Source organism: Schistocerca americana, chromosome 6, assembly GCF_021461395.2.
Source record: "Schistocerca americana isolate TAMUIC-IGC-003095 chromosome 6, iqSchAmer2.1, whole genome shotgun sequence".
Taxonomy (NCBI): Eukaryota; Metazoa; Arthropoda; class Insecta; order Orthoptera; family Acrididae; genus Schistocerca; species Schistocerca americana.
In genome coordinates this window covers 290689702-290714300 of record NC_060124.1, presented here as the reverse complement: position 1 = coordinate 290714300, position 24599 = coordinate 290689702, and the positions used below count along the sequence as shown (strand labels likewise).

General features: G+C 39.7%; 1 protein-coding gene and 1 non-coding gene across 3 annotated transcripts in view; one reads left to right on the top strand and one right to left on the bottom strand.

Annotated features, from left to right (window-relative positions):
• LOC124619438 (integrator complex subunit 8) overlaps positions 1–24599 on the bottom strand; it is a 153194-nt gene that overhangs the window by 110207 nt on the left and 18388 nt on the right. For both annotated transcript variants that reach the window (XM_047145823.1, XM_047145824.1), the window contains exons 2-4: positions 23228–23400; positions 21819–22026; positions 14853–15065 (exon numbers count right to left, since the gene is read on the bottom strand). In XM_047145823.1, coding sequence (XP_047001779.1) covers positions 14853–15065; positions 21819–22026; positions 23228–23345 — 539 coding nt within the window. In that variant the 5' untranslated portion in view covers positions 23346–23400. The remainder of the gene's footprint in view (positions 1–14852; positions 15066–21818; positions 22027–23227; positions 23401–24599) is intronic.
• On the top strand, positions 14271–14345 carry Trnas-cga. The gene has a single exon. It is a non-coding gene; the product is annotated as a tRNA-Ser (tRNA).

Sequence of the window (24599 nt, the reverse complement as noted above, 5' to 3'; positions counted from 1 at the left end):
CTTTTTAATGGGAACTTTTGTTCACAATGAATGAATGAATGTGTAAGTGAATGAATGGATGAATGTTTAGTCACAAAACCATAAAAACTGTACATAGCATATAATATGATTAGTGATATCAAACATGAGACTGTTCACAAAATTTAATCACTTGCAGCCATGGCACCATCATCAAATATCAGGCACAAAGCAGCCAATGAAACAGAGAGGAAAAAAGCAGCAATCCAGCCCATGGCACTTACTGTGTAACCAATAAACAGTTCCAACTTGTGTTAAAACAAGTAAGAGTTTCAACCAATGGATAGTACCTCTAGAGGGCCGACCTGAGACATTCCGCCTACTTTATGGTTAGACATTCTGCAAATTACAAATATTCACCCCAAAGGGGAAATCATACAATACATGGACAGCACTAAATAGATTAAGAACAGAAGTGCAAAATACAAAGTAAACATGATTAAGTGAGGTTACTCTGAAGATGAGCAGCGTGAATGCGGAGAAACACACACAATTCAACATTTGCTCATGTGCCCAAGGATGGAGTTTATTTTCACAATGGAAGATCTCTTTTTATCCAGTGACAAGGCTATTAAAGCTGTAGAGTTTTAGAAGAATAGAGTTTAGATATTCTTGCCCGGACACAGAAAGTAATGTAAATATACATTATTTTCTTAGATATAATCAACCTATCATCTATTTCTCTCAAACTTGGTATAAAGAGTATATCAAGACGTTTCAGATATTGTTTAACTGAAATGAAATTATTGTACCTGTGTCATAATGTCATTAATATAAACTTTTCTTCTGTGAGCAGCAGGAGCTGCAAACAAAGGTACACCAGTGATTACATAATGTCTAAGGTTGTGCCATCATGTGGTTCAGTACACATTCAGAATGTGCAAGTTCATTTATCAAGAAATTAGAAGTTGCTGAAATCTAATTTTCTATACATCATTTTCTGCCTCTATAGATGCAATAAATTTGGTTAAAAAGGACATTTTTAATTAATGCATTCTGTGTGTCTACTAGATTGGGCAAGTCACCATAAGAATGGAATATTAACAGATACAGTAACTATTGTGGCATAATCAACAAAAGTAATTACATCTTCATCAGCCTCAAGGCAAACTGGAAGTTTTATGCCATTACAAAGACAATTTCGATTCCAATGAAATTATGTATTTATTGCATTGTTAGATACTGTGCAATACTGCAAGTCAAATGTGAACCATGTCTGCAAGTAGCTTTATTTATACGTTTTTAGTAGTGGTCATTCCGTATGCTATTAGGTTGAATGGTTGAATTAAAACGCTGTAACACTGGGAAGTTCTTTGTTTGGACAGATTACCATCAATGTAAATTCATATGAAGTTGACAACCGGTTATGAGTAGTCTGTTCCTTCATTCACAGCACTTAAGAAATGTGTGACAGAATTCAAATGTAGCAATACTTCTCTTGCAGATGGTTCATGCAAACAATGTCACAAAACTGCAACCATAGACAAAAGTATCAAGAACATATATAATACTGTATTGGGTGATAAGGGAATGGAGGTGCAAGAAATAGTTGAAACTATGAATGTATCAGAAAGAATATAATATAATTTACATGAAGAATTACGTCTGAGGAAGCACGGTGCATGATGAATGCCACATTTTTCTTATCAGAATAAAATGTGAGTGCAAAATTCTCTGCAATATTTGGGCCATTTTAAAAGGAACATTACTGATTTTGCCAAAGCAAAACAAAAACAGAGAATATCTTGGTCAAACAATGGAAAATCCAGGATGGAATATAACAATACCAGAGAAGGAAAGTTGCTACTCACCATATAGCAGAGATGCTGAGTCACAATAGGCACAGTAAAAAGATTCACACAATTATAGCTTTCAGACATTAAGGCCTTTGTCAGCAGTACACACACACACACACACACACACACACACACACACACACACACACGTAAATACAACTTGCACACACGTCTCCAGTCTCCGAGAGCTGAAACCACATTGTGAGCAGCAGCACCAGTGCATGATGGGAGTGGCAAATGGGTGGGGGTAAGGAGGAGGCTGGGGTGGGGAGGGGGAGGGATAGTGTGGTGGGAGTGGTGGACAGTGAAGTGTTGCAGTTTAGACGGAGGGCAGGAGAGAAGGTGCTGAGGGGGGACTGGGTAAGTAGCGGAAAGGAGAGAAATAAAAAGAAATTAAAAGACTGCGTGTAGCGGTGAAATGACGGCTGTGTAGTGCTGGAATGGGAACAGGGAGGGGGCTGGATGGGTGAGGACAGTGACTAATGAAGGTTGAGGCCAGGAGGGTTACGGGAATGTAGGATGTATTGCAGGGAAAGTTCCCACTTGCGCAATTCAGAAAAGCTGGTGTTGGTGGGAAGGATCCATATGGCACAGTCTGTGAAGCAGTCATTGAAATGAGGGATATCTTGTTTGGCAGCGTGTTCAGCAACAGGGTGGTCCACTTGTTTTTTGACCACAGTTTGTCGATGGCCGTTCATGTGGACAGACAGCTTGTTGGTTGTCATGCCTACATAGAATGCAGCACAATGGATGCAGCTTAGCTTGTAAATCACATGACTGGTTTCATAGGTAGCCCTGCCTTTGATGGGATAGGTGATGTTAGTGACTGAACTGGAATAGGTGTTGGTAGGAGGATGCATGGAACAAGGTCTTGCATCTAGGTCTGTTACAGGGGTATGAGCCATGAGGTAAGGGATTGGGAGCAGGGGTTGTGTAAGGATGGATGAATATATTGTGTAGGTTCGGTGGACAGTGGAATATTACGGTAGGAGGGGTGGGAAGGATAGTGAGCAGAACATTTCTCATTTCAGGGCACGACAAGAGGTAATCGTGACACTGACTTTGGGAGGTGGTGGGAGACTGGAAAGATAAGGCACGGCAGATTTGTTTTCGTAAAAGGATGGGAGGATAATTACGGTCAGGGAAGACTTCAGTGAGACCCTCGGTATATTTTGAGAGGGACTGCTCGTCACTGCAGATATGAGGAACACGGGTGGCTAGGTGGTACAGAAGGAACTTCTTGGTATGGAATGGCTGCCAGCTGTCGAAGTGGAGGTATTGCCGGTGGTTAGTAGGTTTGATATGGACAGAGGTACTGATGTAGCCATCTCTGAGGTGAAGGTCAACATCTAGGAAGGTGTCTTGTTGGGTTGAGTAGGACCAGGTGAAGCAAATGGGGGAGAAGTTGTTGAGATTCTGGAGGAATGTAAATAGGGTGTCCTCACCTTCAATCCAGATAGGAAAGATGTCATCAATGAATCTGAACCAGGTGAGGGGTTTAGGATTCTGGGTTTTTAGGAAGGACTCCTCTAGATGGCCCATGAATAGGTTAGCATGGGATGATGCCATGCGGGTGGCCATAGCAGTACTGCAGATTTGTTTGTAGGTAATGCCTTCAAAGGAGAAGTAATTCTCGGTGAGGATATAGTTGTTCATGGAGACTAGGTAGGAGGTTGTTGGTTTGGAATCCATAGGGCGTCTGCAAAGGTAGTGTTCAATAGCATTAAGTCCATGGGCATTAGGAATGTTAGTGTACAGGGAGGTGGCATCAATAGTGACGAGCAGGGCACCGTGTGGTAAAGGGACAGGAACTGTGGAGAGTTGGTCGAGGAAATGGTTGGTATCTTTTATAAAGGAGGATAGGGTCTGGGTAATAGGTTGAAGGTTTTGGTCTACATGAGCAGAGATTCTCTCAGTGGGGGCACAGTAACCAGTCACCACAGGGCGTCCTGAGTGGTTCCAAGTGCTTTCTGTGGCTGACACTGTCGCTGAGCCGGATGCTGTTGCCTGTCCTGTTTCAGAGGAAACCACTCAGCTTGCAATATCCGGGCAATCGCAGAGGGTGGGACTATTGGTAGTTGGGAGCTCCAACGTTAGGTGCGTTATAGGGCCCCTTAGGGACTTGGCTGATAAGGAGGGTAAGAAAACCAATGTGTACTCTGTGTGCATACCAGGTGGAGTCATTCCAGATGTGGAAAGGGTCCTCCCGGATGCTATGAAGAGCACAGGGTGCAGCCAACTGCAGGTGGTTGCTCACGTCGGTACCAATGATGTGTGTTGCTTTGGATCAGAAGAGATTCTCTCTGGTTTCAAGCGGCTAACAGAAATGGTAAAGGCTGCCAGTCTTGCTTGCAAGATGAAAGCAGAGCTGACCATTTGCAGCATTGTCGACAGAACTGATTGTGGACCTCTGGTACATAGCCAAGTGGAGGGTCTAAATCAGAGGCTCAGACGGTTCTGCAACCGTGTAGGCTGCAGATTCCTCGACTTGCGCTAAAGGGTGGTTGAGTTTCGGATTCCGCAGAATAGGTCAGGTGTCCACTATACGCAGGAGGCGGCTACACGGGTAGCAGGGGCTGTTTGGCGTGAACTGGGCGGTTTTTTAGGTTAGAGGGTCTCGGGAAAACACAAGATGGGCTTCAGTCATAAAGGGTGCAGGCTGAACACAGGAAGAACATAGATACAGGAACCATTGGTATAACAGTTGTAAATTGTCATAGCTGTGTTGGGAAAGTACCAGAGCTCCAAGCGCTAATGGAAAGCAATGATGCTCAAATCGTTATAGGCACTGATAGCTGGCTAAAGCCGGATATAAGCTCAGCCGAAATTTTTACGAAGAACCTAATGGTGTTCCGAAAAGATAGGCTAAACACGGTTGGCAGTGGTGTGTTTGTTGCTGTTAGAAGTAGTTTAACTTGTCGCAAAATTGAAGTAGATACTTCCTGTGAGTTAGTATGGGCAGAGGTCATTGTTGGCAACCGTAATAAAATAATAATTGGATCCTTTTACCGACCTCCCAGTTCAGATGATACAGTTGCTGAAAGGTTCAAAGAAAACTTGAGTTTGATTTCAAACACATACCCAGCTCATACGATAATAGTTGGTGGTGACTAATTTACCCTCGATATGTTGGCGAAAATACGTGTTTGATTCCAGAGGTACGCATAAAATATCATCCGAAATCGTGTTAAACGCATTCTCTGAAAATTATTTCGAGCAGTTAGTTCATGAGCCCACGCGAATAGTAAACGGTTGTGAAAACACACTTGACCTCTTAGCAGCAAAGAACCCTGAGTTAATAATCAGAATCAAAACCAATATAGGGATTAGTGAACACAGGGTTGTCGTAGCGAGATTGAATACTGTAGTCCCCAAATCCTCGAAAAATAAGCGAAAAACATATCTATTCAAAAAAGCAGATAAAAATTCACTTGACGCCTCCCTGAGAGACAATCTCCACTCATTCCAAATTAATGACATAACTGTAGACCAGATGTGGCTTAAATTCAAAGAAATAGTATCGGCAGCAATTGAGAGGATTATACCAAACAAACTAATAAACGATGGAGCTGATCCTCCTTGGTACACAAAACAGGTTAGAACACTGTTGCACAAATAACGAAACAAACATGCCAAATTTAAACAGATGCAAAATCCCCAACATTGGCGATCCTTTACAGAAGCTCGAAACTTAGCGTGGAGTTCAATGCGAGACACCTATAACAGTTTCCACAATGAAACTTTGTTTCGAAACCTGGCAGAAAATCCAAAGAGATTCTGGTTGTATGTGAAGTATGTTAGTGGCAAGAAACAATCAATGCCTTCTCTCCTCAATGACAATGGAGATACTATCGAAGACAGTGCTGCCAAAGCAGATTTACTAGACACAGCCTTCCGAAATGCCTTCACAAAAGAAGACAAAGTAAATATTACAGAGTTTGAATCGAGAACAGCTGCCAACATGAGTAACGTAGAAGTAAATATCCTCGGAGTAGTGAAGCAACTCAAGGTTCCTTTCGGAGTACGCTGATGCATTAGCTCCATACTTAACAATCATATACAACCGTTCGCTCGACGAAAGATCCGTGCCCAAAGACTGGAAAGTTGCACAGGTCACACCCATATTCAAGAAAGGTAGTAGGATTAATCCACTAAATTACAGGCCCATATCATTAATGTTGATATGCAACAGGATTTTAGAACATATATTGTTTTCAAACATCATGAATTACCTCGAAGGAAATGGTCTATTGACACACAGTCAACATGGGCTTAGAAAACATCGTTCCTGTGGAACACAACTAGCTCTTTATTTACATGAAGTGCTGAGTACTATTGACAAGGGATTTCAGATCGATTCCATATTCCAGGATTTCTGGAAGGCTTTGACACGGTACCACACAAGCGGCTCGTAGTAAAATTGCCTGCTTATGTGACTGGATTTGCGATTTTCTGTCAGAGGGGTCACAGTTTGTAGTAAATGATGGAAAATCATTGAGTAAAACAGAAGTGATTTCAGGCGTTCCCCAGGACAGTGTTATAGGCCCTTTGCTGTTCCTTATGTATATAAACAATTTGGGAGACAATCTGAGCAGCCGTCTTCGGTTGTTTGCAGATGACACTGTCGTTTATCAACTAATAAACTCATCAGAAGATCAAAACAAAATGCAAAACGATTTAGAAAAATTATCTGAATGGTGGGAAAAGTGGCAGTTGACCCTAAATAACGAGAAGGGTGAGGTCATCCACACGAGTGCTAAAAGGAATTCGTTAAACTTTGGTTACACGGTAAATCAGTCTAACCTAAAAGCCGTAAATTCAACTAAACACCTAGGTATTACAATTACGAACAATTTAAATTGGAAAGAACACATAGAAAATGTTGTGGGGAAGGCTAACTAAACGCAGCATTTTATTGGCAGGGCACTTAGAAAATGTAACAGACCTACTAAGGAGACTGCCTACACTACACTTGTCCATCCTCTTTTAGAATACTGCTGCAAGGTGTGGGATCCTTACCAGGTAGGACTGACGGAGTACATCGAAAAAGTTCAAAGAAAGGCAGCACGTTTTGTATTATTGCGAAATATGGGAGAGAGTGTCACAGAAATGATACAGGATTTGGGCTGGAAATCATTAAAAGAAAGGCGTTTTTCATTGCGACGGAATCTCCTCATGAAATTCCAATCACCAACTTTCTCCTCCGAATGCGAAAATATTTTGTTGACACTGACCTACATAGGGCGGAACGATCACCACGATAAAATAAGGGAAATCAGAGCTTGTACGGAAAGATATAGGTGTTCATTCTTTTCGTGCGCTATACGAGATTGGAATAATAGAGAATTGTGAAGGTGGTTCGATGAACCCTCTGCCATGCACTTAAATGTGATTTGCAGAGTATCCACGCAGATGTAGATGTAGATGTAGACAATGAAGTAATATTTAGCAAAACTCCAGCACTACTGCGTGCTTTTTAGGCAACCAGACAGAGCATAAAATGCTCTCGTTCTCACGTAACATAGTATTCTGATTACAAACAGGAGTAATGAAAATTCCTAACTTTAAAAAAGGTAATTTTTCTGAGTAAGCTACGTGTCATGCAAAGGCATACTGCAGGAATTTCACTGTACTGTTGAATAATGAAGCCACTAAAGGTATTAATTAGTCAGTCATCTGGTAATCTCTTAGCTCCTTCCTTATCCAAATCCAAGAATTACGTTTCATTCCTGGAACTGTCATTTGCTATATTGATAATGAGTTGATCAGCAACAGAATCCACATTTTCCGCTCTCCTTTTATCATGTGCCATTCTATATCCTGCCAGCATTCAGCGGTGACATACAAAAGAGCTGTGTGCATGAGTTCCAGTTCATCTGGCAGCTTAATGGCCTTGTTATTTCTCGTGACAAATCCCTTAACTTGGCTCCAGACCAGTTTTGTTGGGTTCATATTGTAATGGTACGGTGGCAAATGTACAAGTTCAGCACCTGTTTGGTGTGTTCAATGCTGTGAAAATGATTGTATTTTCTATTACACTTATCACTCTGGTTCGTGTGAGACTACATCTGTGGTATAAAAGAATGGACAAAGTCCAAATAAAGAGTATTTAAAGAATTTATATTTGAAATGAAAACAGGTATTTCATGTGCAATATTTAATTAGAAACAAGAAGATAGGCATCATTCATAAAAAAAAAATGATATGTTTTACAATTACAAGATGTTGGTATTTCGAAGAAAAAAAAGGGGGGGGGGGGGGGGGGGGGGAGAGGAGGAAGACCAAGGTGGGACTTGAACCAGCAATGCATGAACTGCACTAGTTTATAAATCTACAACACTGTCGATTGCACTATACATCAAATGTATATTTGTATCAAATACAGTCCCTCACAAAACTACAAAGCCGGTTTTTTTGTGAATTTTTGAAAAACATTAAGAACAACCTATTTCTTGGCACTTCTTGATCATGTTCCACATGCATGTTTCACTACAGAGCAGAAAGCAGCCTCTGCCATTTTCATACTGTGTGTAAACAGCGCAACAATCAGATCACAACAGTACAGAGATGGAGACTACATGATTTTTGAAATAAAAACTAAACAGCTTAAGTGTGATTTAAAAAAAGTTGATGATTGTTAATAAATTAGGATATCTTACAGTTTCATTTAATGTAACTTAGTAATAAGATATCAAATACGTAAGTAGGAACTACTTCCAAGAGCGTACCAACACCAGTGGACGTATGCTACAGCTTCTGACCAATCATCATGTTTGTGTTTGTTTACATCAGGTTTATTCGTATGATGAACAGAGTATAGAGATTGTTAGAATACCCACTGTAGTTGGCAAATTTGGCAGTTTTTGTCTTATATGTCTACCCATACCTAAAGAAATTTGTCACTGGAAATCATTTTGATTGTAATGAAGGGGTAACGGCACCCACAGATGATTATTTAACAGCTCTTCTAGATTTGCTCTTCAGTGATGGACTCTTCTCATTAGAAAATAATGGATGGAGTACACAGACTACACTGAAAACAACTGCGTTAAAATACAGTTATTCATTGTTAGACTCACAACTTTTCATCTTGATATTGTACATATGAAACCATAAACAACAGAAGCTGTCAATTATAAGAAAGCACCACAATGAGCAGCTCACATTTCTGGCATGTTATTATTAACATGTTTTCCTAGAATACTCTATAACTGGAGTCAAGTCTTCTATTAGGATTAGTAATCAGTAATTTATTTATTCAAGTATCATATTAAAATGATATCGGATCTGTCAGCTTAATATAATAAAAACATGGGTCATATGAATACTTACATGTGTTTAATGAGGACAGGACTGGCTCTTAAATGTTTACTAGTTTTCAACCTGCCAGGTAACTCAAGAATCTTACACTTTATTCAGTGAACTACCAATTTATTTTGAAGCTGAATGTCTGTTGTTGATGCAGGTATGCAACACTACAGCAACAATTAATATAATTTTGAAAAAGCTTTTATTTATGTTTTAAGCATAAGCACAATTTTCATAGCGATAAGACTTACATAGCGCAGAACCTCTTTTCATTACACGTCGATATCAGCTTTAAGTTTTATGGAGCCCCTTGTCCGAAACTTGGAAAAAAATAATTAAATAATAAATATTCAAGCTCACACTGTACTTAAGTTTGAATGGGCTGCCTTGAAACAAACAGCAGGTGATCAACAATGATCTTGTCATGAATCATGGTTGCTGCCACTATTTTTATTTACTTTTTATTTTTTCTACAGTTCCCTATTGAGGATGGCATAAAAATTTTTATACACATTGTTTCTGAATCAAATGCCGAATAATATGGCATAATTCCTATTCCATTTAAATTGAGTTTTCTCAGAATAACTATGAAATACCATGAAAACTGCATTAAATATGAGTTCTAAAAATGCTGCATACAAACCACTTTGAACTTAACAATATTATCTTCATTCTGAATTTTATTTGATAATAGTACTTTGCTTAGTTTCTGAGTTATGAGTCACAGAATTGTGTAATTTCATTAACCTGCAGTAACTTTGACCCATAAAAAGACCCGGAAGCATTTGTTTATCACAGCTCAAGTTTGTAAATAATATTAACTTCACATCAACTTTAGATGACAGAAAATTGACCCCCCCCCCCCCCCCCCACCACCACCACCACCACCTTCCCAACAAATAATGCAAGGTATCCTGCTGTCCCAAGTGAAATGGAACAGCGCATACTTGCAAAAATTTAGCTTAATGATATTAAAAATGAAATATACCGTACACATTTCATTTAGTCTCTGAAAAACAAAGAAAAATTACTGATAAGAACTGCATTTCAGCAAACAAATCTATTTATTGGCCATGTTGATAAAATTAAAGAAATTTTGGATTGTATAAATGCACACTGACAGTCATTTACCCTGCAGCACACACAAAAATGGAAAAATACGAAGAATAAACAAAAATGGTATACCATATTCGCTCCACCACAAGAGGTTATGCTGGCTTGTGTCAAATTTAAGTACCAAGGTAGAACATTATATACAATACACTCACCCACATGTGCCTGTAGTGGTTAGTCAGTGATCAACATTTCACATGGTCTCCATCTCTTTCTACTGCAACAGTTAATAATATTTAGCCCTTTCATATTTAGTGCTGAAGCTGAGGTCATCCATTGCCCACTGTCAATGGCATTCAAAGAAAAGCAAATCCAGCACACACTGTACCTTGCCTACAAGATCACCTGACCTCAATCCTACAAATTTTTCTGTCTGGGGTCATCTCCAAGGTGAAGTATGTAGCAGTCCAATAGGTATGGTTGAAAAATAGAAGAATCAAACTGTGCAATTTTGTCAAGATTTACGAGTGATCAAAGCGTGTTTAAAAGAATTCGTCACTCACTGCAAAGACAATCACACTAGAGCATCTACATGGGAAGATTACAAGAAGTACGAATATGCAGTAAACTGTAACATGTATCATGCTAAAGCAGTGTTGTATTCTTTGTTAAGGTAGGCAACCGGCAAAATTTGAGTCCACTTGTACAGGACTTAGTCGAAAAGTTTACTTTTAAAATATGTTTGAACAACTTAGGACAATGTTTCATATCAAAGTCAGCGGCAGTATCGAAGTCAGTGGCAGCTCATTACAAAAAATTCGTAATTCTTATGAAAGTGTCTTTTTTGTGGACCTAGGTTTACTGGCATTTTTTTACTTCTATTACCGTACATTACACCGGTGTTATTTTTTATTATTAATAGTCATACATCCTGAAGTCCCTTAGTACAGTGAACAGTACATCTCTTTGTGTTAGGCCTTGTTTAGAAATATAGCTTCCTAACTGTTGTCCAAGACTGCATTTGCATATCAGTAAAATGAAATGAAATGTGTGTATGGCTTTATTGGTCAGGATATTTGGCCTCTTGGTGCAAGTCTTTATATTTGACACCACTACGGTGACTTGTGCATCGATGATGGAGAAATGACAATGAGGACAACAGATACACCCAGTCCAGAGCAGAGCTAATCCATCCAGGCCGGGATCAAGCCCAAGACCCGTGATCAAGGGTCAGCAACGTTAACCATTTCTAAAGCCTCACACTGATTTCTCCAACATGCTTTTTTCCTTTACCTCCTCTTCTTTTTCCTTGTTCAACTTAATTCTGGAAATTAAATTTCTTCATGCTAAAGATGGAAAAAGACAGACAAAAATGTCCCTTCTTTGTGATTCTGTTAATTGCTCTGGTCCAGTAAATACAATCAGCATCCCCAGAGCATCATTGGTCCTCAATGAATTCCAACTTGTATAATTCATCAATGCAAACTAGGAGATAAGATTAAAAACTTTTGGAACCACTCAATATATTTCCTGCTGTATATTTGTCATATGATCCAATGTTGCTGCTGCAGATAAGACTGGTAGTGTAATATGTCCAGAGTAATTGTGGTAATTGCATAGTAAGTGAAATGAGCCATGTACCAAATATACAACCGGTGTTTTGTCTCTGGGATTATATGCCAGTCCAGTTAGAAAATGACATTCAAGTCAACGGTGTTAGGTCTTGTTCCAGTAAATAAAGCCAATTTCTTCCTATCTACAACCAAACTGCATTTTGATCTCAACAAATGAATCTGTGTGTGAGTAGATATCCTTTAACTGACACTTTCTGCAGGGAGTATTTCAATTAAATAATATTACTAGTTCCTAAGATCCCACACAAAATGCATACCATAAGTTGAAGGAGTTTAATAATAAAGATAAGGTGATAAAGTGAGGCAGTATAGTTACAGTATAACGGAAAACAGTATATACTAAAAATAAATTTGTTTCCACATTAGTTTGTTTCCAGGTTCATGTCTGTAGTCCCAGTACACACTCAAACCCCCACACAACAGTAGCGTAGCAAGCTGTTAGAAGAGGTAAAACAAACCAGCGCAACTCAGTGATAAAGAGGAGTATCATGCAATAATTTATTTTCATCAGCAGTGGTAATGCTGCTGTTGTTTCAGGCCAATTCAGATGGCTAAAGAAGGCATTTAGATCTGCTGGAGACAGATACAACTTTTTCTGCTGTTGCTAAAAATTAACTACAGCACAATACTGCACTTTATAACTGGGCTGCATCAGATTTTTCTGGTCCCACTAACAGTGTGCTACAGGACTATGGTGGTGAGGGGTTCAGTAGTTACCAGGACGGCAAACAAATACCTGCAAACAAAAAAGAGTCAGTTTATTTATTCGAGTTGATCGTTAAAAATTTACAACTACCCCTTTACAGAAGTCTGTGCTCTGTTCACACCTGATAAAGGGAGACCATGTAATGGCTTCTGCAGATGGCCATTTGAAGTACTGTACATGCTCTGTTTTGCTGCTGCTGCTGCTGCTGCTGCTGCTCCTCCTCCTCCTCCTCTCTGCAATAAGAGCAGCTATAGCCTGTCTGTAAGCTGAAGAGCTAGCAATGCTTGTGGTGAAAGATACAAACTTTTCTGAGAGAACACTATAACTGTTTAACTACAGGCACATCAAGAATCAGTTTCTTATGTAGCAGCACATGGCAGGTAACATAAATTCTATTCAATGTGCAGAAGAGTTTCAAAAATATTGTACAATGAAAAGCTTTGTATTGCAATGCTTATGTGACTATATCTCTTTGTTTTATTGTGTACTCTAACTGTCGGTCAATAGCTTAACTGTTTGCACAAAGAGACTTGTGCTATTCTCTGTGGCGTGCTTGCCATCTGGGCGACAGCAATTTAAATAATAGTGCATGGAGATGTCCTTTGCCTGCATTACAGAGTGCAAAGTGTTAAAGTAAGATTCCATACCCAAGTCAGCAATATGGATACAAAATTGCTATCACGACAAGGTATATGTGTAAGTAAGTGACTAAGACTGGAGAAGGTGTAAAACATGAATCCTGGTTTTTCTGATCGAAAAATAGCGACCTCTGATGTTTCACATCAACAGAAAAAGATTTGACAGGAAAATAGCAGCTTATGATGTTCCAGAGCAACAGAAAAGTAATTGGCGTGAAAATCGCAACATCCACCACGCAAACAGAGCAGAAATTATCTCCGCGGCAATAATCACAGACCCTGCGAAATCATCTGGAAAGAACTGAATGCAAATATCTATGTCATCTAAAGCTGGAGGATTTAGTAACTAATTTCTGTATTCCATTCATCTACAGCTGTATTCCATAGAAGTTCCCTGGGCGTGTCCAAGTACCGCACTGCTACTAATTTAAAATGTGCATTGTAGGATGACTGGTATAAGTTTGTGAAACAGTCTGTACATACACTTGGCTCACAGCTGGGTAGAGATGATGTGGACTTGCCTGCTTGCTCTTAAGTTTGCCTACGAACTATACTTCATCAACTTACTTGTTCTCACGAAGCTAAACTTATATTGTTCCCTTCCTCCCATGAAAGAACAATCCTCAGCAGTAATGAGACTCTAATGCAGGTTAAACTCACTGATTGATCAGCTAGAGAGGCAGAGAGTTTTACCGAATGTAAACACGAAATATTGGGGTTGTGAATAGAAGATTGATATTATCTTTGATTCATCAATGCTCAAATCAATACAGATCAAGAACAGTCAATCCAATATGACAACCAGAAGCTTTGATTTCCAAAGAGGAGACCATTACAGGACAGAACTTATGTGAGAAACAATGCTGTGAAATTTGTCCTCCCTTGAAACTTCCTGGCAGATTAAAACTGTGTGCCCGACCGAGACTTGAACTCGGGACCTTTGCCTTTCGCGGGCAAGTGCTCTACCAACTGAGCTACCGAAGCACGACTCACGCCTGGTACTCACAGCTTTACTTCTGCCAGTACCTCGTCTCCTACCTTCCAAACTTTACAGAAGCTCTCCTACAGGAGACGAGGTACTGGCAGAAGTAAAGCTGTGAGTACCGGGCGTGAGTCGTGCTCCGGTAGCTCAGTTGGTAGAGCACTTGCCCGCGAAAGGCAAAGGTCCCGAGTTCGAGTCTCGGTCGGGCACACAGTTTTAATCTGCCAGGAAGTTTCATATCAGCGCACACTCCGCTGCAGAGTGAAAATCTCATTCTGGAAACATCTCCCAGGCTGTGGTTAAGCCATGTCTCCGCAATATCCTTTCTTTCAGGAGTGCTAGTTCTGCCAGGTTCGCAGGAGAGCTTCTGTAAAGTTTGGAAGGTAGGAGACGAGGTACTGGCAGAAGTAAAGCTGTGAGTACCGGGCGTGAGTCGTGCTTCGGTAGCTCAGTTGGTAGACCACTCGCCCGCGAAGGGAAAAGGTCCCGAGTTCGAGTCTCGGTCGGGCACACAGTTTTAATCTGCCAGGAAGTTTCATATCAGCGCACGCTCCGCTGCAGAGTGAAAATCTCATTCTTGTCCTCCCTTGCTTTCACCTGAACAACAAATTCACACCCAGCATCCAACCTTGAAAAATAGATACTAGTTTTACATTTGATTTAAGCAACAGAGTAAATGATCCAAGAAGGAGGGGGAAATGACATATGCTTACTTACATTGATGAAGAGTTCTGACGATTCTGTTTTGGTGACACGTGGTTATGCACTATTGCTCTCAGCACCCATCTGTTATACAGAGCTACAGCAAATACTAAATGAGATGGTCCCGATGTCACAGCTGCCTCTGACATGCTGTTCACATCAAAATCCTTTTCTTGTGCCAGATACTGTAAGTCATGGAGAAGTGTAACTTGCATGGGCAATGGTAGCCTGCAAACAAAAAAAAAAAAACAAAAACTGAAGACAGTTGCTGACAGCTAGGCAAAAAGATTATTAACATTAGGCAGCAATCAGTTTCAAAATTATATCAGAAATAAAACTAGGTGTTTTCCTATTGGAGAGGTACAGCCTTTCCCCTGTCCTACCGAGAAATGTCTCAGTCTGCCAAACAACACTCAACCAACACAAGACATGTTGCCTGGTGTGAGAAGCCACTGTTAAGTAAAATAAAAAAAAGGAGCACTAACAGGGTGTCAAGCCTTGATCCTTGATCCAGTTTCTTGAGACTGTCAACAAGCCAGATGAAGTGACTTGTAATGTACAAAACTGAACTGAGCTCTCTTCATAACTGTAGAATGGTGACACGGATTCACTCACAGACATTGCAGGATCAGAAGAAAAGTTCTCCATCACTGACTTCACAGATTGAAAGTGCTTACTGTAGAAAATCACAGCTTAGATCCTGTTGCCCACCTTGTTATCACTAGCTCCAGAGGCAGAAGTAGATCAGGTAGCAGCAGCTACCTGGTGCTGGATATTTTAAGAAAACCTTCTTCATTGCTGATATCTGAGTGCAGTATTTACTTCTGTGAACTGATGTCTACTTGTCTCTGCCACTTGTTGCAACGCATAAGCCGTATATGTCATTTGCACTGAGTTTGGATACAATATATTAAATGATTTTCCCACTTTCAACACGAATGGATCTGTGTACATCAACAGAACCTTCTTTTCTTTTATGTCACCGGTCATAGTATCTTAGTCCATCATTAATGAATTTAGCAACTGTTGAACTATTTGTTGCCCCCAAAAGTTTATAATAAATTAATTAAGTTTTAGATGCAGCCTCAGTGTCCAACTTGCCCACAGTTAGATTAGCCATGAAACAGCCTACAGTATCCATCACCTCATCAGCAGAAATCCATACAGCTGCTTTGCCAATTACAATCCTGATTTTTTCCAATATCTCAAAACAGCAAGAATCCAGGTAATTCTTCCTGAGAGTGGACTAGTCGGGAATGTTGCAGTTACAGTATTTCTTTAAGAAAGTTTAAATGCATATAGCTGAAGTTTGTTCCAGTGAATGGTCCCTGGAGTTAAGGAAAACACATTTCTTTGTAAAATTCACTATTAGATTATCCAGGATTGTAGGCTGACCGTGCAACTATGTAAGCAAAGCATCTTTCTTTGAAGAAATCTGTTATTTACTCCTAAGGTGTAGATTGGTTTGAAAATGTTCAATTTGAGATACATTGTACATCCTATATGTTTACGACCTCCAGGTGTTCATACAGGAGCTTTCGTGCACTTTACAGTGAGTTAAGTTTCGTAAATGCAGTAACTAACCAACTGATAAATTTTTGCTAGTAGAATTTCTTTTATACAAGCTGTTTGCGAAAAGCATTCTACAAATGGAAAGCGAGGTATGGTGTCTATGATAATCAAGACCCGCTGTATCATAAGGAGGCACAATGGCACTCACTTATTTCTGAGTAAACATACATAGAACTTTATATATGTGATTTTCAGTTTGTATATGTAGCACCTTAACTGGAACAAGATCATGTTTGATTTGATCACATCTTTTGCTTTACTTCAGTATGCTTGGAAAGAGAAACTAGTTGTAGTCGGCAAGAAAGTTTGCTCACAAAATAAACAAACAAATTGTTTATTTCTTATTTCCAGTGAGGTCAAGTTGCCTCCTACATTACTATGTCAATTGAGTGAATTACTTCCTGTATTATTGACAGAAGCTTGTCAAAATAATTGCACCCATTCTCACAAAGTTCTAAAATTGCTATGGATATTCGGGTCTTCCTTCATTAACATGAAATGTGTGCCCTTGCATCCGTTCCTTCTTTCCAGGGCCGAACAAAACAATTTCTGACTTTTTGTCGTCATCATCATTCTTCCATAATCCTGAGGGTTACAGACACTGCCAGGGCAATACTTCCAAAAAATTTGGAGTACGAATTAAAATCCATGGAGAAGAAATAAAAACTTGCAAGGTTTGCAGACAACATCATAATTCTGTCAGAGACAGCAAAAAGGATGTTGCAGGATGAACATCAACAAAAGCAAAATGAGGATAATGGAATGTAGTTGAATTAAGTCACGTGGTGTTGAGGGCATTAAATTAGGAAATGAGACACTTAAATTGGTAGACGAGTTTTGCTATTTGGGAAGCAAAATAACTGATGATGGTCAAAGTAGAGAGGGTGTAAAATGTAGACTGGAAATGACAAGAAATGTGTTTCCAAAAAAGGGAAATTTGTTGACATCAAGTATTGATTTAAGTTTCAAGAAGACATTTCTGAAAGTATTTGTATGAAGCATTGCCATGTATAGCAGTGATACATAGACGATAAATAGTTTAGACAAGAAGAGAATAGAAGCTTTTGAAATGTGGTGCTACAGAAGAACGCTGAAGATTAGATGGGTAGATCACGTAACTAATGAGAAGGCACTGATCAGAATTGGAGAGAAGAGGAGTTTGTGGAACAACTTAACTAGAAGAAGGGATTGGTTGGTAGGATACATTCTGAGGCATCAAGGGATCACCAATTTAGTACTGGAGGGAATCGTGGAGGGTAAAAATCATAGAGGGTGACCGAGAGATAAATACACTACACAGATTCAGAAGGATGTAGGTTGCAGCAGTTACTCGGAGATTAAGAGGCTTGCACAGGATAGAGTAGCATGGAGAGCTGCATCAAACCAGTCTCTGGACTAAAGACCACAACAACAGGAAGGTCCTCTATATGGCCCATAAACAGGTTGTCAAGGAGGGCACCATGTGGGCGCCCATGGCTGTGAAATGGATTTGTTTTTATACCTTCCCTTCAAAGGAGAAGTAGTTGTGAGTAAGGATAAAGTTAGAAGGTTTATAGTAGAGGAGTCAGTTAATTGGTAGAGGCCTTCTGTCAGGAAGCCACTGCGATTCGTGACAGAAGTTGTGGAACATTTGCCTGCAGGTAGGATGATTAAGTCATCATCTTACTGACTTTATCCTAACCTAAAACTACTGTTCCTTTGAAGGGAGGGTATGCTGTGTCTCTCACCAAGGACTTCACTGACAGGCACTATCCTTCAGACCTAGTCTGCTTCCTATCTCCCATGCCATTTCCCATCACACCCTTCAACCTCCCACTACCCCCCTACAACCAGCCACAAATGAGTGTCTCCTTCGTCACCCAGTACTACCCAGATGGGAACAACTGAACCACATTCTTTGCCAGCAAGTAGCAGTCTATCTATTCCTACATTGTTGATATTCCTACCTGGAGTTCCCATTGTTTTAGTTTTAGTGATGAAATCTTCTCTCCAGCTGAGTGATTGCACTGAAATTCCACGATGTCTCGAAGAGTGTCATTCTCATCTCTTCTGGCGAAGGGCCCAGATTGTACAGGCATCCCATATACATACCCAGAGTGGTGGCTGTCATTCCACCATGCCTTCCCCCAAGGAATAGGGTTCAGCAATATCAAGGTCATCTTTCGACCACCATGTAAAACGAAAGATATTTTTGGCTTAATAAAGAACAAATTACAATAGCGAATATCCGGCAAATATAGCATCATTTGAGAGTGTGACCACCAGTACATCGATTAAACACAGCCCTCCCAATGCATAAATATTGTAGGAATGTGAATTATTGACCCATAATTGTCAAAATTGTTTTTATCTCATCTCTTGCATACCAAGATAAAAATAATGGCTTTCAAGAGGTCAGGGATTGCTGCATGCAAAGCATGAGATGCATACATCTAGGGCATTAAGGTACATCATTGGCAGAACACACTCTGAATGAAGGACATTTGTTCAGATTTGAGGAAAGAAAAATTTTGTATTTGGCTATTGGCTTTTGGAAGAGCATCACTAAAGAATCAACTGAGATAATGCTCCATGACAATCTTGTTAACAGTGACAAGGTGAGCAACTAACTTTGGCTCAGAACCCTGCACTAGCTGCTATATGCCAAGAATCAGAGATGGCTGTGATTCAGGTATACTTTGCCAGGGGATGATGAGAGTGATACTCACAGCCACCATGACAGAAGTTCAACAAGATTTCATTAGTATTATATGTTGTAAAGTCTAGATTCAAGCCTAAGTTTTATTGATGATGCTGTTATGTTTGCCTCTAGTGCAAATAAACTTCAACAACTAATGGAGGAACTTAATACAGCATGATTGAAAGAAGTCTGTCGAAGTCAGGTACAATAAGGCTAAAATTATATAGAACTAATGTATTGCACTTCATGGGCAAATTACTTAGAGTGATACATGGAAATACATTAGATGCGCTGAAGAAAATGGTCAACAGGAAGTAGTGGTATTGAGAAGTTTCGCAATTGATCAGAACAAGCCTACAACCAAACAAGGGAGTGGAAATTAAGTTCCTGTCTTCAACATAACTGTAGAATTGTGCTCTAGTGCAACATTTGAGAAAGCATAAATACTGTAGAATTGTGAGTTATTGACCAACAATTGTCAAAATTGTTTTTGTCTCAGCTATTGTGCAACAATACTAAAAATAGTGGCTTTTGAGAGGTCAGGGAGTTTTCCAACATCAAATGTTTGGTTGTTATATCTGACTAACTCAACGGTGCATTCTGCACTATTTGGAGTTATGGGTGCCTAAAGGTTTAATGTCGGCAGTTAGCCCTGGCCAAGGACGATAAATTACGCATTCACACCTTCGCAAGAGACCACCAGTGAACAGTCTCCAACCAATCACTTTGTCTTAAGCTTATGGCTCATGCATGACAGCACTGCAAAGTACAAAACTGTTTTGTATGGAGAAGGATAAAAATGTGTTTTGAAATGTATATGTCTCATTGGTTGTAAATAGCACAGGTTTTACTAATAACATTTGCTGTTCATTACAAACCAAATGTATCTGAACAAATGTACAGTACAGGTAAATTCCTGGTCATCTGTAAACATATAAAATAAACATTTCTCTCAAGGATATGAATGAACATTAATCACTCAGCTGGCAAGTACATACAAGAAACCCAGTTCTGAAAATAAAACCCAGGAGAATAATGATGCTGCACTTCCTACACAATTCACTGAAAACAACATATGGATAGAAAAGGCTGTGACCATTCTACACACATCAAAAAAAGTTTTGCATCACCTCAGTTCAGAGAGTTCTGGAACCTGTACAGAAAACTGGAACACAAATCAACATAAACATCATTTCCGCCCTTTTTATTGCTCATAAAAACCAGACACTGGATGTTGTACCATGATACAGCGACACCTCCAGTGGTGGTGGTCCAGATTGCTGTACACACTGGAACCTCTAATACACAGTAGCACGTCCTCTTGCTTGATGCATGCTTGTATTCGTCATGGCATACTATCCACAAGTTCATCAAGGCACTGTTGGTCCAGATTGTCCCATTACTAAACGACGATTCATTAGGGAACCTCCACCTTGCTGCACTTGCTGGACAGTGCCTGTAAGATGTTCAGCCTGACCAGGTTGCCTCCAAACATATCTCAGATGATTGTCTGGTTGAAGGCATATGCGACACTCGATGATGATGAGAACATGATGCCAATCCTGAGCGGTCTATTCGGCATGTTGTTGAGCCCATCTGTAGTGCGCTGCATAGTGTCGTGGTTGCAAAGATGGACCTCGCTTTGGACACTGGAAGTGAAGTTGTGCATCATGGAACCTAGTGCGCACAGTTTGAGTTGCAACACAATGTCCTGTGGCTGCGCAAAAATCATTATTCAACATGGTGGCATTGCTGTCAGGGTTCCTCTGAGCCATAATCCGTAGGCAGCAGCCATCCACTGCAGTAGTAGCCCTTGGGCGGCCTGTGCGAGCCATGTCATCAACAGTTCCTGTCTCTCTGTATATCCTCCATGTCCAAACAACATTGCTTCGTTTCATTCCGAGGCACCTGGACAATTTCCTTGTTGAGATCACTTCCTGGCGCAAAATAACAATGCGGTTATGACTGAACCATGGTATTGACCATCTAGGCATGGTTGGACTACAGACAACACAAGCCGTGTACCTCCTTCCTGGTGGAATGACTGGAACTGATCAGCTTTCAGACCCCCTCTGTCTAATACATGCTGCTCATGCATGGTTGTTTACATATTTGGGCAGGTTTAGTGACATCTCTGAACAGTCAAAGGGACTGTGTCTGTAATACAACATCCACAGTCAACAACTACCTTCAGGAATTCTGGGAACAAGGTTGATGCAAAACTTTTTTTGATGTGTGTATGTATGTGAGAATATTAGAAAATCATAGCTTAAGATGGATTGTTTGAAATCTGATACTAAATATTTTAATGGGCTTTGTGATCCCAAAATGCTAAATAACAACCTGTTAAACAAAAGTGTGTTGACTTTTACGATATTTTGAGGATCCTCACACCTGAACCAGAGCCCTCATCAAAGGAAATAGAACTCAGGCTACTGGGACAGTAGTAAGTCATTACTCATCACTACTGATCATAAAAATAAAACTCTACAAAATTATTTCTCAGTATTTCATGGCTATTGAGTATATTGAATCTTCCACATTTAGTTTCATTAGTGTAAGAAAGAAAGAAATCTTCAGCTAAGACTACAACGAGATTGTCAGATTTTTTTTATCCGTTTAGGAGGCAGTCACAAATATCCATTTCTGTGCATTTTTACTGTTTGACATCTTCATTTCAGACCTTGTTAAGAAGCAAAGTAATACCAAATAAAAAAATTATTACTTACTTGTTCTCCAATATATCAAGGTCCCATTTAAGATACGCTGCTATCTTTAATGACAATATTTTCAAAGCCAAGTTTTTGAGGCTTCTCTTCCCAACGCCGTCATCTGGCTTGACCATATCACTTTCTGAATCAGTGGCTTTGGTTTCTTGATCCTTTTGCTCATTATGAATTGACAAGAACTTGATGATAAGATCTGTTGGAGATGGATCTGAAAAACATTTACTTACAAAAGTCTCCTCTGTATTTCCCCAAATACGTAAAAAGTGTATTATGAGGCATGTTTTTTAAGTAACTACCCTTTTGAAATTTAAAAAATACATGCTAAGATATCTCAATAATTTTACTTTTACATGAAAGCCTGTACCTTAATCTACTTTTCTACATAATTTCTGTCAATATTGAGGCACTTGTCATAACACTGTACCAGTTTTTGAACACCCTCCTCATAGAAGCCTGACTTGTTAACCACTGCATCACCACTGTTTTGACTTCATCATCGTCTTGAAGACGCTGACCGGCCAGGTGTTTCTTCAAGTGCAGGAACAGATGGTAGGCACTGAGCGCAAGATCGGGGCTGTACACAGGATGATCTAGAGTTTCCCATCGAAAAGATGTGATGAGATCTTTGGTCTGATTCGCCACATGCGGACAGGCATTGTATGGCAGCAAAACAATGCCCTTGCTCAACTTCCATGGACTGTTGCTTTGATTCTGGTGTGATGTAGGCCACCCATGTTTCATTGCCCGTAACAATTTGGCTTAAGAAATTATCACCGTTGTTGTGGTACCACTCGAGGCAAGTCAATGCACTGTCTAAACGTTTGGTTTTGTGCACATCCATCAACATTTTCGGTACCCAACGTGTGCACAATTTTTGGTAATTCATGTTCTAGTTCACAATGCCATACAAAACACTACGAGAAACATTAGGAAAGTCATCCCACAAGGAGGAAATCGTAAAGCGTCTGTTTTCTCTCACTTTATTGTCCACTTCCTGCTCCATACTTTCATTAACGACCGAAGGACACCCACTCCGTTGTTCATCACGCACATTTGTGTGGCCGTCTTTAAATGCTCTCACCCACTTTCTTACCATTCCATCACTCATAATGTTTTCTCCGTAAACTGAACAGATCTCACGATGAATATTGATCGCTTTTAGGCCTTTAGCACTAAGAAATCTTATAACAGACCGTACTTCACAGTTGGCGGGACTCACGATTATCGGAGGCATCTTAAACACTCAGTACACAATATAAAAAAGGAATAATCAGACTGTAATGGCGTCAGTGTGTAGATTAAAGTACAGGCTTTCATGTAAAAATAAAATTATTGAGATATCTTAGCACATCTTTTTTGAATTTCAAAACAGTACTTACTTAAAAAACACTCCTCGTATAAATACATACCAGGATTGCTTTTCTGAAGATGTTCTTGTAGCAACTCTGGTTTTAGTAGGAACTCAAACCACAATATTGTGTCTGGAGATATGGGCACAGTTCCTGGTCGCAATAAATCAACATCCATTTCGAACGGATAGATACTTGCATGGATCCTGCTGTCAGCCAACCCTTTTTAATAACTGAAACATTCAAGTGACAACAATCAAAGGAGTGAAAATGTTTAGTAACTACATTGATAAACTCTAAACATTATGAAATCCAAGGAATATGTGATACGCGTTCCACTCAACAATATGGAAGGTTTGAACAGTGCTGTTACAGAAGAATTTATTTTTTGGTGACATATCATTCGTCACACATCAATAATAAAACTGAGTGATATAGAATTTGTTTTGATTTGAAAACTGCAGTTTGGTTCATGACTCCCTGACAACAATATGTGTTTTGTACATATCTCTTATGTAGTGTTATTTTAATAGAGTACTCTTGTGTTTTTAACGTTTATCCATCTTTTGTAGTAGGGTAAAGTGAGTGAGTACACATGTGACCTCAAATTATAGAAATAATTTCTTCCATGTTGCATGACTTAACACACCACCACAACAATGGAAGATCAACAATCACTACATATAAACAAGATGATCAGTATTAATACAGCCGCAACATCCAAATTTTGCCGGTGACTTCATCACAAATGCACAATTCAACTACATCATCAATAACTCCAGCAACTCCAATACAGATACCAGTTTTGTGGACAACTTTTCCAACAGAATGTTTCATTTGAGAGCAGTGCATTTTTCAGCAATGCCAAAGACAAATTAGACCTTACCTTTACTAACATGGATCAAGACTTAGTAGCGTTGCCCATCTCCAACCAATCATATCAGAACTTTAAAGGTACAGTAATAAAGTACCTGTCAGTACCTAAGGAACAGCATTTCCAATGCATCCTACATGAAAAGGCCATCGGAAATCGAAGACCATGCGAATTGTTATGGCACCTATGTAATTTGGTGGGTCAGGAAACGCAATAGGCCCTACATAACATGTGGTTCAATCACCTGCCATCTACAATAAGTATGGTTTTGATGGTACATGGCAATTTATCATTATTACTTTAGCAGAAAGGTGGACACAATTGTTCGTTTTTCCCCTATGGCACTTACTCAAATGTGTTACAACAAACGTAGTGCCAGACGCCGATTCATGACAATGTTACAGAATGAAAGGAAAACATCAGAACCTCAGATTGATGCCACCCAAGCTGAGGCAGATTGGGAAAAACATAAACTCCTCTTCATCTTAAGAGACCTACAGTACTGTTTCAGTATCCTAGAAGAAGAAATTACTGTCAACTGCAGTGCAAATGATGTTC